At 55.9% G+C, this 18,089-nt stretch overlaps 1 protein-coding gene across 3 annotated transcripts in view; it reads right to left on the bottom strand.

Annotated features, from left to right (window-relative positions):
* DOCK4 (dedicator of cytokinesis 4) overlaps window positions 1-18,089 on the bottom strand; it is a 198,877-nt gene that overhangs the window by 58,710 nt on the left and 122,078 nt on the right. For all 3 annotated transcript variants that reach the window (XM_036327289.1, XM_036327291.1, XM_036327290.1), the window contains exons 13-21: window positions 9,058-9,183; window positions 6,554-6,678; window positions 5,664-5,826; window positions 4,765-4,871; window positions 3,400-3,556; window positions 1,963-2,060; window positions 1,695-1,778; window positions 1,428-1,528; window positions 1,261-1,342 (exon numbers count right to left, since the gene is read on the bottom strand). In XM_036327289.1, the coding sequence (XP_036183182.1) occupies window positions 1,261-1,342; window positions 1,428-1,528; window positions 1,695-1,778; window positions 1,963-2,060; window positions 3,400-3,556; window positions 4,765-4,871; window positions 5,664-5,826; window positions 6,554-6,678; window positions 9,058-9,183 (1,043 nt within the window). The remainder of the gene's footprint in view (window positions 1-1,260; window positions 1,343-1,427; window positions 1,529-1,694; window positions 1,779-1,962; window positions 2,061-3,399; window positions 3,557-4,764; window positions 4,872-5,663; window positions 5,827-6,553; window positions 6,679-9,057; window positions 9,184-18,089) is intronic.

Raw genomic sequence — 18,089 nt, 5'->3', positions numbered from 1 at the left:
CAGCACAACGGCGACACCGTGACCCTCAGTGAGCGCAAGGCACTGACTGACACACAAGGACAGGCAGGGAGCCGGGACAGCGCTAGACTTCAAATCCCCGATTTAAACGCAAAGGACTGGGAGGCTGCTGAGCAGCATGTGTATGTGGGAGAAGAGTCCCTTTTCTCTGAGGCCTAATGAGGGAAGACGTCTGGATCACTTAACATTTCCCTGCGTGGCTGCCAGAGGGAGGGAGCAGGGGGGCCGGGGGAGAGGGGAAGGGAGGGAGAAGTATAAGCTGGCAGGTACAGAACGGTCACAGGGAGGTGAAGCACAGCAGGAGGACAGGCGTTAATACTGTCATAGCTACATGATACTGTCATACGGTGCCAGGTGGTCCTAGACTCATGGGGGGCCTCACCCCTCGGTAAGTTACACACATGTCTACCCACCATACTGTGCACCTGACACTAGAATAATACTGAATGTCCACTATCATTGAACAATTTTTTTAAATTTTAAATACATCAATATAAAAATTCTATGTCATTCTTCAGAGGCAAAAACAAAATGTTTTAATCCTCAGAGATTTTTGAATTAACAAAAGAAGTCTGTTTTCGGAAGGAATTTTGCTTTGCTAGTGTGTACCGCGCCACTTAGAATCTTCCCTTCAAGCAGACCCAGTGATCCACGTGCCCTAATATTAAGGGCCCACTTGTCCACCTTCCTCCACCGACATGGCATAGGGGGTGCCCCACAGCCGGCGTCGGGAGACGGCCGGGCAGTTCCCGGGCCATCCCGTTAAGAAGCTGTGTTCTCTTTGGACATGTGTGCAAGTGAGGCCTCAGCATCTCCACGTGCCCCTGAGCACGCGGCCCCGGGAGGTGGACAGTGTTAAACTAGGAGACCCGGTAAAACCTCAGTTTCCCTTCTGTGGTCCCTGCTAATCTGCAAATGTAAGAATCGCTCCCAGATGGTGATAAAAGCCAGAGCCGGGAACGGCCAAGCGTGACCGCCCACCTGCGGTCCTCACACAAACCCCCTCCCGCCAGCCCAGACCCCAGGGGTTCAGGCGCCCAGAGGAGGAAGGTGCATCCCGAGCGGGTGCAGTGGGCGAGCCTGGCGGGGTCCCTTCCAGTGTCCCCAGCTCTGCAGCGGCCAGGGTGCGAGTCAGCTCCTTGGGGTGCAGTGAGCGCCACTCCCACCCCTGTCTGCGCGGAGGGGCCTGTTCCCCGAGGCATCGCCACGCCCGGCGCCCCGAGAGGCCTCGTCTGGGGTTACCTTCAGCACCTCCTGGATGTGCTCCTGCCGCTCCGCCTCCGTGATCCGGTCCACGTACCACTTGAGCACCTTGATGAGGTCCCTAAAGTGCGGGGAAAGGCGGGAGGGCCTGCTTAGAAAAGCGCCCACCACACAGTGGCAAAGCAACGCCGGGAGGAAGGGCTCACCTGTACGCCAGGGCCCCGGCGAAGTGGCTCTCGATGTACGTGTCCATCACCGGCTTGAAGTGATGGAATTTGCTGTCTTGCAGCAAATTTATGATGTGAACCTAAGAAGAAAACGGGGCTTTAGGAAACCACAGGCAAGCACAGGCCGTTCCGTGATTTTTAAGCGAACCCTCACGCTCTCCAGTGTCCGTTTCCGGAACGGCTTTGGGCGAGTCCAGAGGGACAGGCGACACTGTTAAGATGTGATGAAAGGGAATGCAAACTCACCAGAGAATCAAACACTTTCGACCCATACTTTTGGGAATTTTCATCTAAAATCCCGAACAAGGTGTCCAGAGTGTCTTGCAGAAACTGTTAGGGAGAGAAGAAGGAAATCCCCTCATCAAATGGGGGCTGTCCTTCCCCTCCGGACAGCCCCACCCCGAGGGCTCCGAGAGGGGCAGGGACCAGCGACCAGCCCCATCCCGTGGGCCCCGAGAGGGACAGTGACCAGCCCCACCCCGAGGGCCCCGAGAGGGACAGGGACCGCGTGTACCTTGACGATCTCGGAGCCGTCGATCTCTTTTAACTTGGAGAGGCAGCCTGGGATCTTGTCGGGGTGGGTTCTCCACTTTAGAAGGTCAAGCATGTCGCCTTCGAACAGAACAGAAATTCATGTCTCACCCGAGAGCACGCGTCCGAGGCTGTGGCTGTCTGTCTGCACCCCGCCGGGCTGAGAACCCAAGGCAGCCAGCCACGCCAGGCTCGGTCCTGCTGTGTTCCCAGCACCCACCACCCCCAGGGCGGGCGATGGCCTCCCAACATGCTCCAGGTTTGGTCAATGCTTGATAGTCCACACAGCGCTCTGCCCATGTGGTCTTATTTAGGGAACATCACCACCCACTAACGGATAAAGTCTGGGCAACATGGCATCTCTGAACCCGGGGCTGACAGCCTTCCGTCAGGGTCCCCCAGAATAGAGGATGCCGCTGACTGTAAAAAGCACATCTCCAGAGAGACTCTGGAAGGGGAGAGACCAGAATGAAGACAAGCCTGAGAGAACCATGTCCTGGGTCCTGCGTATAGAAACAGGCCGTGGCCCGAGGAACCCAGAGGTGTTCAAGCCTGTGCCCAATGCCCACAAGGAGGCATCATCTCCGCCACCGCCGCCGCCCTGCGCCTCCGAGAGACCGGCAGCTCTGAGCCCGAGCAGGCACAGCGTTTCACCAGGCGCAAGGCCTCCCTGCGGGGGGCTCTCCTCAACACCAGGCCCCGACTCATTCACGCGGATTTCGGGGTGCGCGCCAGACGCGTCATGTGGTGACGAGGAAGAACCCAGGTGTGTCTGACTCCCCGCATCACAGACATGGCTTTCAGGATGTTTGTCCAGATCACCTTGCTTCATTAATCATTGCTTCCTAAACACCCTGCCACAGACAGGAACCTACACCCCAAAGCCATCCCCGCTAGTTAAACACCAACCGGCTTTACGCCACAGCCTGCAACTGCGTGTCTATGGAGCCATAAGCCAGGGAGAGGAAGGTGGTGGTGTTCTCTCTCATTTTATTCCCTCTTTTTTTCAAAATATATTTTTATTGATTTCAGAGAGGAAGAGAGAGAGAGAAACATGATAGAGACTCATTGATTGGCTGCCTCACACAGGTGCCCTGACGGGGAATAGAACCGGGACCTCCTGCTTCATAGGTCAGGGCTCAACCACTGAGCACACTGGTCCGGCTTATTCTCATTTTTTAAGCAGGTGGTTCTGAGGGTTGATTGGAAAGCTGTGTACGTGAGCTCCAATCCTGGGTCATTATGAGGCCCTCACGTGACATGCATTGTACAGACCTGGGTCAGGACGGTCCCGTTTTCCTGGGCATCCCCCCCCATACCCCCCAGAGGGGTCGCTCTCCTCCAGGGTCTGAACTGCCGGCTGGTGACCAGCGAGGCCCACCAAACCCCAGCCCTGCACCCCGAGAGGGTGGGACGCTACCGTTCTGGGTGAGTTTCGTGGAACAGAGGAACGACGTGATCCAAAAAGACTCCTTTGTGGTCTTGGTGGCGAGGCTGCTAGTCCCCAGGAGCAGGCCCTTGGAGAAGGGGAGCTTGAGGTAGCGGGTAGGGTCCTGAAGGTTCGTGTTTTCTTCGCACTGTTCAAAAACAGAGAGAAAGGACCGGGGGGCGGGGGGGGCCTCCTGAGAATTACAGTTTCCGGCTCTCGTGTTTATGACCTGGGAGACAGTCCAAACAGAATCATGAGTAGATTCTGGCTTTGAAGTGGAATGCAGCAGAGGTGTATAAGAGGAACGAGGCTCGGGTTCAGACCGGGACCGGCTGGGGTGGAACCCCAGCTCTGACACTTCCCACAGGAGAGGCTGTCCCACGCTCCTTACCCCGTGGGACTTCCCTGCCCGTCTCTAAGCCCCTGGTGTGGTCGTGAGGAGCAGAACAGAGGGAGCCGTGCACTGCGCCTGGCTGGTGGGCAGCACAGAATTTTGGAAAAAATGCTCAAGTTCTTCCAACAGCTCAGCTGAGGCAGCTTTGAAACAACTCCTTCCTTTGAGAACGGGCGACCGGAGGGGACGGTATTCAGGGGAACCTGACAGTCCATCCCTGGGGGCAATCTCTCCCTCCCAGAAAACGCTACTAACAAAGGTAAGAAGAACTGCAGATCTGAAAACAGGCAGCTTCACATTCCTGATGTAACTCTCTCTTCAGACAAGGATGGTCATTCTGTGCTAAAACCAGCGGGAACAGGACAGAGGAAATGGACGCCCGCGATGCCCACGGAGCAGCCCACAATCCTCCTCCTGCGAGGGCCGAGGGCCCTGGGCGTGGGGGACGGGCTGTCATCACACCTACGAGGGCGTGCGGAGGGCGACACCCCCTCTACAGTGCGGCCCACCGACGCTGCCCATCTGTCTCACAGCCTGTCCGTCCTCGTTCTCAGAGGCTTTCGGCTCCTAACTCACCAGGCAGCACTGGGATTCTTTTTCACTTGTTTTTATTGATGTCAGAGAGGAAGGGAGAGGGGAAGGGAGATAGAAAATCTATGAGAGAGAATCAATGATCGGCTGCCTCCTGCCTGCCCCCTACCGGGGCTCGAGCCTGCAACCTGGGCATGTGTCTGACCGGGAATCACACCAGTGACCTCTTGGTGCAACCACTGAGCCACACCAGCTGGGCTGAGCTAGCTAATCTTAAAGAACATAGAAACGACACTGCATAGAGCTGACAGACGTTTTTGTCACCCCAGGAAAACCCAGTTACACCCCTAAGCCGGATGGTGGTTCCACGTGGACCCCCGGCATCTTGGGGGACACGGGGACCTGCCACCGCCAGCCCCTGCTCGTGTTACCTTGTGCACGATGAGCTCGTGCGTGCCGTCCGGGAGCGTCCTGCCGTCCTCCTGCATCAGGGGGATGAAAGAGAAGCCGAACAGCTTCTTCTCGCCCTTCTCCTTGGCTGTGGGGAAAGACAAAGATGGCGACGACTTACTGGCTCACGTAAGCACCTGCCGACACAAGGCTCAGAGACACAGGCCGCGGAGAAGCCGCTGATCAAGCCATCCAGCCCGCACTCGGCAGCGCCCTTTGCATCGACGGAGCTCTGTCGGCAGCGGCCCCTCCACCCCCATCCCTGCCCCTTCGGCAGCAATTTCCACTCCTTGACTAACTTGCTCATTATCTGAAATGACGGGTAATCTTCTTTCACTTGTGTATCACCCCTTTCTTATCACATCCCACCCCCCACTTGGGGATGTAAGCTCCACGGAGGGCAGGTTCCTTCTCTGTTTTGCTTTATTCTAAGCTCGGCGTCTCCAAGAGTGAGTGCCAAGACCACAGGAGGTTCTCAAGAAGCACGTGGGAGCCGGCTGCCCCTGGGCACGAGGCTCAGAGAACGAGGCCCACGTAGCACGAGACCCACGGAGCACGAGACTCAGAGAGAACACAAGGCCCATGGAGCACGAGGCCCACGGAGCACGAGGCCCACAGAGACACGAGGCCCACGGAGCACAAGGCCCACAGAGCACGAGACTCACAGAGACACGAGGCCCACGGAGCACGAGGCCCACGGAGCACAAGGCCCACAGAGCACCCCGCTCCCCAAGGGCAAGTCGGTGACATCCCGTTGACGGTTCGAAGTGGCCACAGTGGGAGGATCTACCCTACGGCAACCATTAAACGCTGCGCTCCGGCGCCCTCACCCCAACTCCACACGACACCCCGCACGGCCGCGCCGGCCAGGGCCACTCACTGGAGCAGTGCCGGAACTCGAAGCGGATGTGCGCTCCCCGGAACGTGTCCACGGGGATGGGCAGCTTCAGCAGCTCGGCCCAGCGCGGGCTGTTGTTGTGGTACAGCACGAAGGAGTGGTACTCGCCGGCCAGGGGCTCCCCGGAGCCGAAGGAGATGAAGTCCTGACGGAGAAAAGGGGCGATGAAGGCAGCGCCCTGGAGATTGCTGTGAGAGCAGCCGGCGATGGCTTCGGGGATCTGCCTGCTCCCCACACACACTCGGGTCACGGGGCTGGCTCCGCGGTGCCTGCTTCACTCCGAGGCTGGTCGCCCAGGGCCCCGTGCACGGGTGGGTCTCGGGGACGTGTGCGAGGCGGACAATGGCACAGCCAGGGTGAAGGTCGAGTCCACGGCAGGGAACTTGCCCTCTGCGGTGAAGGCGTGCTGTGCCCCCCGGGAAGCTCACACAGAACACCCTTCCCCAGAGAACCCGGGGCCGTCTCCCCAGCTCCTCACACCCGTCTCCACGCCTCCCTTTGGTCAAAATGAAAACACACAGGGTGAAAGGTGTGACTTTTTGTTTGCTTTTACCAACGGCCAACTGGAAGTATTTGTCTCCAAAACCATGACAGATGAAAGGGAAACATACGAAATGGCTTTAAAATACTGTATTTACAGAATAACGGCTAGGAGGAGATTGCAGACACGGCTAATTAAACAATTAAACTGTAAAAGCCCGTTAGCTTTCCGACGTTCCTTTCTGAACGGCATTTTAATGATTTAAAACATCCCCGGGGATAGAGAAGAAAGGGAAGACTGAAAATCCTTCAAGTCAGAAATTAACTAATCTCGCTCCGGACGAGCCCAAAGCGCCGGCAGGGGACTGGCTCCCCCAGAACCGCCCCCTTACCTTCAGGGTCCGGCCGCCGCTGTCCAGGATGAACATCGCCACCTCCACGTTCCTGGCCACGCTCTTGCCTCCTTTCTCAAACTCCCCCCTCTCTACGGTGATGTACAAGTCATTCCTCATCTCACCTGGGGGGGGGAGGGGGGGTTAAAGCCGTTTTACATCCGCTCGGGCGGGAAATGAAGGACTCTGCGGGGAAGGCTCCGTTCACCAAGCACAGGGCTCCACACACATTTCCTATTTATTCTTTTAGGAAAGGCGCCCACCCTCCCTGCCAGTCTCCACGCCCGCCAGGCCGCCTCTGCAGGCCGCATTCGCAACAATGAGCGTGTGCGTCCAGGAGGCGCCCCTGGGGTTGAGGAGTAAGGCGCTGTCCGATGTCCCCATATCCCCGTATTTCCCTCCTGGCATCTATGAGGTGCAACGACAGAATGACAGCCCCGCGGGGCGGCTCCAAGAGCCAGTCTGACACTCGGGCGCCGCCCCCAGCGCAGAAGCAACACCCAAAGGGGAGGGAATGGCAGGCCCGCAAGGATACAGTTACAGGGCACGTCTTTTCCAGAATTCCAGACATGGTGACCTCACAGCCGCCAGGAGACTTGGCTTGGGAGAGACGGGAGCGAGCCTGACTCCACAGCAAGTTCCTGTCCATCATGAGAGCCGGACCCAAGCGCCTGAGCAGGCACGTCCCAGACAGTGACTCAGGCCACAGTATCTGTCAGGTGGCCTCACATTTTCCACGGCTCACCGATCCTCCCAGAGACCCACAGCCGGCGGCCTTCTCCGCGGACATGTGGTTTTTAGATCAGATCTCCCATCCCGTTGCTTCCCAGCGGGATGACACTTTTCCTTTTTTGTTAAAGAGGAAATACCAGGTATTTATAGCTCAGAAGGAAAAAGTAGCGGAATCGCCCGCCACCAAGGTCCCCGTTCTGTACACAGCGTTTTTCGACCACATAAACGGGACGCGGGGCCGGGCCCTGCGCAGGGTCAGGTGGGGAGACTCCGCTGCTCTCCCGGCCTCCGGGGGTGATTCCCCCCGGAGGCCACAGGGCGCTGCGCACAGTGCCTGAGCCTCTCAGAGCATCCGCCCCGCACGCTGTGACACGGGGGTTTCGACTGCGACTGAGACGACCTGCTTTCTACAAACCCCGTGGGCCCTGCAACCTCTCCACCTGCTCTTTCTACCCTTTTCTTGGTGGTGGAGGGGGCTGTGGAGCTTGAGAAAATACTACCGCTTGGCATTTGCTTTAAGAGTGTGAATCTCGCCTGGCTGGTTTGGCCCACTGGATAGAGCGTCAGCCTGTGGACTGAAGGGTCCCAGGTTCCATTTCGGTCAAGGGCACGTGCCCGGGTTTCGGGCTCGATCCCCAGTAGAGGGCGTGGAGGAAGCAGCCAATCAATGATCCTCTCTCATCACTGATGTTTCTATCTCTCTCTCTCTCCCTCTCCCTTCCTCTCTGAAATCAATAAAAATATATTTTATAAAAAAAAAGAGTGTGGTCCTAACCGGTTTGGCTCAGTGGATAGAGCGTCGGCCTGTGGACTCAGGGGTCCCAGGTTTGATTCCGGCCGAGGACTTGTACCTTGGTTGCGGGCACATCCCCAGTAGAGAGTGTGCAGGAGGCAGCTGATCGATGTTTCTCTCTCATCGATGTTTCTAACTCTCTATCTCTCTCCCTTTCTCTCTGTAAAAAATCAATAAAATATATTTAAAAGAAAAAAAAGATAAAAAAAAGAGTGTGAATCTCCTTTTCCCCCTCATTTTTAAAATAATTTAAGTGTAGCCGGTATACAATATTATATGGGTTACATTAGTTTCAAGTGCACAATATAGCGATCTGACATTTTTGAAACCTTACAATGTGACCACCCCATTAAAAAGAGCACGAACCCCCTTCTCCCCATCTCCTCCACTGAGGAACACTTTTGGAGTGTGTTTTGGCTGCACACACACACACACACACACACACACACGTATCTCTGGTGACAAAACCCTCCAAGAAAGGCTAAATGTTGCTCAATAACTTCTCTAAACCTACAGGGCTTCCTCTCAGCAACCTCACTGACACTTCCCACCCGAGGGGGACGTTCTCTGGACACGACCTCAATGTTCCCTCCGATCGCAGTCAGATGACACGCGGCCACGCCTCCCACGCCACCTGTCCTCCCATCATCAAAGTGTAGGTACTATTAAAACACGGTTGCTTCTTAGCACACACAGCAGGTCCCCGAGTCAGGTCATTTCGTTATAAGACTGATGAGATGCGGCAGAAACTGAACTCCTGTTTCTCTCCACGAGTTCGCCTGCGGGAAAACTGGCTTCATTATGCGTCCTTTCGCCTAAAGTCGCAGAACCTGCCGACGACAGTCAGTGAGGGCTTGCTGTGCCTCCTCTCCTTCCTCAGCATCGCCACCTGAACGCTTCGGAATCTGAAAACTGTCTCCGGGGTCGAACACAGACACAATCCGTCCACTTCATCACGTGGGCAGCTCGAGCCACTCACCCGGCATGATGATGTTGGAGAAGCCCAGCTTCCTGGTGATGGACACGCCGTGAGAAAACACCGACGGGTACTCCCTGCGGATCTGCTCGAGGTCTCCGTGCAGCAGCTGCAGGGACACGGCCAAGCCTGGAACAGACGAGGGCGCGGGGTCACAGGCGGGGGCCAGACACCCAAGTGCTCCCCAAGCCCAAACCAGGGCACCAGCGTTCACTGATTGGTTTTTATTGATGTCAGAGAGGAAGGGAGAGGGAGAGGGAGATAGAAACATCAATAATGAGAATCATCCATCGACTGCCTCCTGCACGCCCCCTACTGGGGATCGAGCCTAAAACCAGGGCATGTGCCCTGACAGGAGATCAAACCCTGACCTCCTGGTTCATAGGTCAATGCTCATCCACCGAGACACACCGGCCGGGCAAGGTACCAGTATTTTAAACTATTTAGACAAAAGGGTCACTATTTAGACAAAAGCACCAGAATCCATAGGGATGATTTCTAGGGCAGACTTTCCAGCCTGAATCCCTGAGTGTTCCCACATGGAAGGAGGTTCATAGCGATGGAAAACCCATAAGCAGGACCCTGAGAAGGGAGGTCTGGCTCCTCGCCCCAGCTTCTCGCCCCAGCTTCTCTCCCCAGCACCCGGAGGAAACACTCATTCCACATGTCAGCCATCCCGCCCCATCACGGCTTAGGGTACCACCACGCCATCTACGCACACAGACATAAGAGTGGCGGCGATCACGCTGAAATGAAGAGAGAAGCAGGACGGATTTACATACATCCGGACCAGGCTCTCCCTCTCACCCTCCTTCTGCTGGAGGATTCAACAAGTAACAGCAGAAGCAGGGCTTCCTGTTGGTTTGTGTGCTTTTCAATAGAGTAGTTCAAGCATCAAGGGCATTTGTTTTACAGGAAAGCATGAGGCTCAGAGAGGAGCCTTTCCTGGTCCAGATCTGACCTAGAGGAGGCCTGGCGACTCGAGGGGCGGAGCGGACAGGAGGCCACGCCCACACGTCCCATCCCCAGGCCTCCTGGGCGTGGATCTAAGAGCACGCTGTGTCCGAGTTGCTGTGGGTATTGAATGAGCACATCTGTCCATCTGTCCTCTGAAAGCTGCAGGGGCTGGACGATGGGAGGAAAATGGTCCAGATGATCTGCCGGCGACAGCAGGGTTCCCGTGGAAACCCAGAGGCAGGGGAACGAAGACTCGCTCACGTGTTACAATCCCTCTGTCCCAGGAGTGGTTTATCCCTGACACACTCTCTCCCATGACCTCCCCACTCATCACTGGTGTCTCTACTCTCCTCCACTTCTGTCCTTTCGCCTTCAGAATACTCACCCGCACCGTCCCCATCGCCCCTGGGGATGCTGGCATCTGGGGAAGGCAGACCAGTGTGCGCCCGATACTTGCATAGTGACAACCCCTCCCACAGGACATGCCCACGGCCTGGCGCTCTGAGCAATGCGTCCAGGCGGAGGGTCCGGTGGATTGGACAGCGGTCTGAGGTCCTGTGAGTTTCTGCAAGTGAAGGTCCCTTTCCCAGGACTTCTCATCACAGGCTCTGCCCAGGACACTGGGAGCATGATGAGGTATATGTAAGGCAAGCAGAGAGAAGAACCAACTGATAATGAAAAAAGCAACCACCAACAGATCACGCTACTCGGGGCAGGGGCTGGAGGAAAGAAACATGACAGGATTCGTATTCTGCTATTTTGGAGCCAAAATTTATGTAACCATCAGTGGTTTTTTTTTTCTTTAATGTAAGCAGAATACTTTGCAGAGGATAAGGCAATGAGAGAAGAAACACATTTGGAGCCCATGTGAATGCTGAAGAAAAGTAAAGATGGGAAACAGAGAAAACTACGTTCTAGGGAAAGACAGACATGGACAAGCATGAACAGTGAAACACATCCATGTTCTAGCCAGCCAGAGCCATAGAGATGAGGGCGCAGGGGATAGGGAGGCCCGTATGGGAGACAGACCTAGAGGAGCCAGGGGGCACAGAGGAGCCAGGCACGTGGGAGGCGAGGAGAAGGTGACAGGAGGATGCAGACACCACAGGGTGTGGGGGGGGAAGCCATGGAGCCGAGCGGCCCTAAAATTTGACGACAAGGTGTGTTAGCTTCACCCCGAAGGTTTGGGAAGATGTGTGTCATGATCTCATTTGTCCAGCGAGGGACACGAGTGTGGAGGAGCGGAGAAGGCACTGCCCATTGAAGTGACCCCGTTCCTCCGGAATAAGGAACTCAGGGGGAGTCAGGGGCTGGGAAGGCCAGCCGGACCACGGGCTCGCCCACACGTACCCGGCTCTTCCCAAATCCTCAACTGCGTTTCCATTAAAGCAGACAAAACACGCACGACGATATCCAGGTGATGTATTCAGCCCTGTACACCTGAAACCTACATCATTCTACTAACCACTGTCGCCCCAATAAACTCAGTGAAAATTAAGGAAACGCACAGATACATGGACTATCAGCAGAATGGGGCAGCGTGGAACAGGAATGTTCAAATAAGGGGGAAATGTTGCTGACTGAGGAGATTTGAAAGTTCAGGGAGGATTTTTTGATAAACCAGGATTTCCAACAACATAAGCTGAAGAATTAGGTGAAAACTTTAATTTCACAAAACAGGTCCATCGGGTTTTACAATCCCCTTTTTTTCTGGCCCAGAATAAAATTGCTAAGGGGGGAACGGTCCCCTTTACCAGAAGAAGCACTCATTAAACTGAGCTTTTTGATAATCAGCCTCGATGTTTAAGACCCAACGGCCAGGGTAGGGTCTGAGCTCTAATTTTAATGAAAGGCCCGGTCACCAATTAGTCTAGAGTGTGTCACAGACAGCACGGTCTTCGGGACGAAGCTCGGCTCCTGAGGCGGCACAGGAGGGAAGGCGTGGAGGCTGTTACACCGCAGGGTCCAGAGCTGGTGGCTCTCATTCCACGGGAAGTGAGGCTAACTCGCTCTGTAAGGGGCGTCCTTTGAAATTCATGAGATTCTGCACTTTCACATAAAAAAAACGGCAAGCACAGCATGATTCATAAGTAGCTGGCAAAATTAATTTCCGACTAGATCAGCCATTCTGCCACCAATGAACCAAATGACACAGAGCTGGGAATAGTGACAGAAATGCAAAAAGTGGAAAACGGTCATAAATACACTGACCACGTGTTATGGTTAGACATGCAGTGTACAGAGCACATGACACAGCTCCCGGTGGCCATGTGACCGTGCTGTCCGCATCTGCAGAGATGCCTGGCTACGCCCAGGCCCGTCCCTGCCCGGGGTGGGGGTGGGTGGGAGAAGGGAGCCCCGGCCTGTCAGCCAGCTTTCCCAGGAATTCGGCCACGCAGCGCTGAGCGATGACAAAGGCTGGCGGGCTTCACCTGCTGGGGAGGCCGCACCCCTGACTGACAGCTGAGGGGAGAAGAGCTCCAGCTCTTGGCCACACCCACCTAGCAGAATTCCCATCATGCTGAGCGGGGGCCGGTGGGAGGGGGAAGCGGACTGTGGCACAAGGGCCACCAACTCTCTCTGTTCTTATCAAGATTCAGTCGTAATTCTTGCCCGGCCGGCCTGGCTCGCTGGTTGAGTGCTGCCCTATGAACCAGAAGGCCGTGGTTCGATTCCCGGGGTGCAGGCTCGGTCCCTGGATGGGGTGCATACAGGAGGCAGCCAACTGATGTTCTTTTTTCACGTCTTTGTTTCTCTCCCTCTCCCTTCTTCTCTCTCTAAAAATCAATAAAGACTTTTTTATTACAAAATAAAGTGAATACACTAGAAGCATATATGTTATTTGAGTCCAACTCCTGGCCGCGGGAAGCAGGGAGCCCGGGCTCAGGCGCGGGGTTTCCATGGGAGGTCAGGACAGGGTCTCTCGTCCGGATGTCTGGTCGGGGTGCTGCGCCGCTGGGAAGGGACTCCATGGAGCCACAGCCAGAAGCACTGGGCAGAGTCTAGTGCAGGCGTGAGCCAGGCTCATGAAGAGACAGGAGGAGTCGGCCCGGGCGGCCGATGGAGCAGTGTCCTTACATGATGGGGTGAGCAGAGTACAGGGGAGTCACGCCTGACACCTGAGGGTGGAGAATGTGTGTATGTATGTGTGATATGCGTGTATGTGTGATTTGTACATACATGTGCATATGCAACTCTTAAAGATTATAACAATTCAGTAACATTAAATGGCTATACAGAGAGAGAATATACATATATACACAAAAACTATTTAAAAACCCTATATATTTATATATATGCAAAGGATGAATACATACAAGTGTGTATATATGTCTACACACACAAAAACACACAGAGAGAAGGATAAAACAAATATAGTACAATGTTCGCCATTGAGAAATCAGAAATTCCTTGCACTATTCTTGCAACATTTCTGCAAGTCAAATTAACTAAAAACAAAGACTAAAAAAGCATAGTTTCATAATCAGAAAACCCCAAAGGTGAGCCAAAAGGTCACACGCTACACGTCTAGCCGATAGGTGGCGCCAACAAGCACCACTTCCAATGGTCAGAAAGCAGTTTCTAAAGGCATCAATGTTCCAGACTCCCGCACAGATACAGACTCACACAGTTCAGTTCAGTCACAGTGACTCAGATGACGACACTGGCATGTGAGGCGAGGTTGCCCAACCCCCACCCCCACCCCCCAGCCCCGCCCCCCACACACACACAACAGTCCACGTCTCCCCAAAGCCTGCTCTCAGCTCAGCCAACTAAACACACCACAGCTCCGTGCAAGGAGTGAAAGTGCCCTCCTGGTCAGAGCCCACGCACCTCCCTCTGCCCTCCTGGGGGGGAGGGGGAGGGGGGAGGCGGAGTTGCTGGCAGGATGGCCTCCATGCACATCCTCTCTCTAATGCAAAAGAAGGCTGGGCACGGACCAAACTCGCGCACGTGGTCTCTCCCCGTAGTGAGCAAGGCGTGCAAAGTGCAGGAAACAGGGTTGCATAACCACGGACACAAGAGGGAGAGATTCCGAAGTTTCTCTCAGGACACCCTGAACCAGAGCCAGAGATTCTGACACACTGATTTCCAGTCACAGGGCTGGCGCTGCCTCCCTCCGCATTCCTGCAATTCCCCGCACACGGCCATCCCAGGTGACGCTCACAACAACCATCTGCTCACGAAGCCTAAACCAGGGTCACCCTCGCAGATATTTTTAGTTTCAAATTCTTACCAGAGTACTCCTGGATTTTTAAAAAATATATTTTAATTGATTTCAGAGAGGAAGAGAGAGATAGAAACATCAATGATGAGAGAGAATCATGGATCGGCTGCCTCCTGCACACCCCCTACTGTGGACTGAGTCTGAAACCCGGGCATGTGCCCGACTGGGACTCGAACCATGACCTCCTGGTTCATAGGTTGACGCTCAACCACTGAGCCACACCGGCCAGGCAGTATTTTGGATTTCCCACAGGGCAGAGCTTAGGAAATTTGAAGTTACTCAACTTAACTAAATCTGATCGAAGAAATATACTAATTCAATGGTTTTTTATTTTGGTCTTTAAGAGTTAAGAGGGCCACTAGCAATTACCTCCCAGTTTCTAAACACAACGAAGACGGTGGTTAATGTACCTTTGCAACTTGAATCTCAGGTTTGGAGGGAGAAACCAGTTAACTCGACGAGTCCCTTTACGTATGAAACACGTCGGGTTACAACTGCGTGAGGGAGGAGGGCGTCAGCGAAGCGTAAAGGAAATTAAGTGGTAGAACTTTCTTTTAAAACTCATTTCCAGTGACTCTTTTTCTTCTGTTTTTAGCACCAACGACCAAAGAACAGCAGGGGAAACGCAGTGGGAAAGCACTGCTCTGCTGAGTGGACGCAATTCTCTTGAAAGCGTCTGACGGCTCCGTTTCTTTTCAATCAACAATTCCACGTCCAAGGAGAAAACAGCGGAAGGCAACACATCCCACCGTGGGGGGGTGGGGGGGGTGTCTGAACATTAGGCACCCCACTTCCCACTTCAATTCTGTGTGTGCTGCACCCCCACTCTTTTTAAGAAACTCATTAGAGAGCCTCCTTTTCAGCAATGAAGCCCAGCGGCTCGCACACACCTTGCTGACGGCTGTTCCTACAACCGCCCCTCGCCCCTCGTCCAGGAGGGGGGCGGATCCAGGGGACACAGGACAAGCCCCCCGAGACGGACGGGCAAACACGCAAGTGGAAGCAGCAAGGGGCATAGTCTTGTCTTTTTCCAAATGGACAGGGGCTGGGTTCTGCCAAAACGGGGGACACCCTTGACCCAGGACCCCCCCGGGACCAGGGTTTCTTTCCCTCTTTCCAGGGTGCCATCCGTGGTTGTCACTGTAGTGCGATGGCTCCAAGCAGAACAGGAACCTCTCGGGAATGAAGCAGTGGGGAGCTCACCTCTGGTCTCACCCGGGATTCCGGCAAGAATTAGCGGCGGTCAGTCAGTAAAACAGACTGAGCACTGCCCTGCTGCTGTGGCTCAGGGGTGAGCGTCAACCTATGAACCAGGAGGTCACGGTTCGATTCCTGGTCAGGGCACAGGCCTGGGTTTCAAACTCAATCCCCAGTAGGAGGTGTGAAGGAGGCAGCTGATCCATGATTCTCTCATCATTGATGTTTCTCTCTCTCTCTCCCTTCCTCTCTGAAATCAATGAAAATATTAAAAAAACAAAAAACAGACTAAGCACCGGGAGGAATCGCCCAGGAAAGAGACCATGCCCCTTCCTTCCTGGAGTCCATGCTGTTGTCACCCAGTCTCTCCGCGCACACACGACCTCACGCTGTGTCCATCCCCTCCTGGTCCTGTAGGGAGCCTGCCTGCGGCCCAGAGCACACCTCGCCTCTTGTCCATTTTGTGGGAGTGTCAGACTCTGGGTGAGTCACACAAACCCAGGTCCCTCCCCGCCTCCTGGGAGAGGGAGGAGAAAGCTGACCTCACCGCGCATCGCAGCTGAGCACTTGGGGGATGGATGGCTCCGGCCGCACTGACCCCTGAGTTCCCGCTGCAGCTGCCATTTCTCGGGGTCCGTCTGGCCCAGCAGGGCGGGCGCGGGTGCGAGAAGAGGGGGTCTGAATGAAATGCTGGCTCTTCTGATCGCCAGGCAAGTTGGACTATAACACAAACACCCCTGTCCGGTCTTTACAACAATGCATCCGGCCCAGTACCAGCTGGCTTCATTGGAGGTCCCTTCATGTCAAAGAAAGCTCACAACGGCATAGTTTTCTGTGGGGCTTTTTGTTTTGTCGGTTTTGTGTGTGTGTGTGTGTGTGTGTGTGTGTGTGTGTGTGTGTGTTGCTTCAACACGGGTATGAAAGGGGGTAGGGAGCTAACAACCTTCCCCAAGCTTTTGTCTGCTGACCAGGCTTCAGGGCATGGCTGCCTGCGCGGCATCACGGCGATATGGTCTGGTCTACAGTGTGTGACTGGGACAAGGCTGTGGACTCGTGGTATGTAGCTCACCATGCAGTGCCACGTGTCCGGTCCCTCTGAACGAGATGCACACGTTACCCACACAGCACGGCAGCCCACATGGTTCTCCCACGCTGCGTCCGCCCTGGGCCGCGTGCGCTCCCGGCAGATGACGCTGCCGCAGCCCCGGCAGGGAAGCTGCTGCTCCCGCCCTCCCCCAGCTCACGGTGCATCCGGCCTCTCCCCACAAGGGCCAGGTGCCAGTGCATTCGCCATCTGGTTTTCAGGGATCAGTCACAACGCAGAGGCCAAGGCTGGGTGCTACTGAGCAAAGGCAGGCGCTCTGTTCGCTTCAAGCACGGAAGGACACTTTAGAGAGAATACAGTGCACGCCTCCCGTCACAATACAAGGTGCTTCTCGGAGGGGATGCTGGCTGCGCAATTTTAAAGTCAGGGAGCGAATAGAGAGAGAAACCAGGCAGACCATTTCCTTCTGATACAGACAAATCAATGAGAGCACCTGAATGAGGGGGCTTGGGAGAGCCAGCCAGCCCCCCACACTCACCCGCCTGGAGCCAATCAGCCCCCCACACTCCCCCGCCTGGAGCCAATCAGCCCCCACACTCCCCCGCCTGGAGCCAATCAGCCCCCGACACTCCCCCGCCTGGAGCCACTCAGCCCCCACACTCACCCGCCTGGAGCCGGTCAGCCCCCCACACTCACCCGCCTGGAGCCAGTCAGCCCCCGACACTCACCCGCCTGGAGCCAATCAGCCCCCGACACTCACCCGCCTGGAGCCAATCAGCCCCCACACTCACCCGCCTGGAGCCGGTCAGCCCCCCGACACTCACCCGCCTGGAGCCAATCAGCCCCCGACACTCACCCGCCTGGAGCCAATCAGCCCCCCACACTCACCGCCTGGAGCCAATCAGCCCCCACACTCACCCGCCTGGAGCCAATCAGCCCCCCACACTCACCCGCCTGGAGCCAATCAGCCCCCACACTCACCCGCCTGGAGCCAATCAGCCCCCACACTCACCCGCCTGGAGCCAATCAGCCCCCACACTCACCCGCCTGGAGCCAATCAGCCCCCACACTCACCCGCCTGGAGCCAATCAGCCCCCACACTCACCCGCCTGGAGCCAATCAGCCCCCACACTCACCCGCCTGGAGCCAATCAGCCCCCACACTCACCCGCCTGGAGCCAATCAGCCCCCACACTCACCCGCCTGGAGCCAATCAGCCCCCACACTCACCCGCCTGGAGCCAATCAGCCCCCACACTCCCCCGCCTGGAGCCAATCAGCCCACCACACTCCCCCGCCTGGAGCCAGTCAGCCCCCCACACTCACCCGCCTGGAGCCAATCAGCCCCCACACTCACCCGCCTGGAGCCAATCAGCCCCCACACTCACCCGCCTGGAGCCAATCAGCCCCCACACTCCCCCGCCTGGAGCCAATCAGCCCACCACACTCCCCCGCCTGGAGCCAGTCAGCTCCCCACACTCACCCGCCTGGAGCCAATCAGCCCCCCACACTCACCCGCCTGGAGCCAATCAGCCCCCACACTCACCCGCCTGGAGCCAATCAGCCCCCACACTCACCCGCCTGGAGCCAATCAGCCCCCGACACTCACC

The sequence above is a fragment of the Myotis myotis genome, unplaced genomic scaffold, assembly GCF_014108235.1.
Source record: "Myotis myotis isolate mMyoMyo1 unplaced genomic scaffold, mMyoMyo1.p scaffold_m19_p_11, whole genome shotgun sequence".
Classification (NCBI taxonomy): domain Eukaryota; kingdom Metazoa; phylum Chordata; class Mammalia; order Chiroptera; family Vespertilionidae; genus Myotis; species Myotis myotis.
The sequence above is the reverse complement of the archived record's forward strand: the minus strand, read 5'-3'. Positions and strand labels throughout refer to the sequence as shown.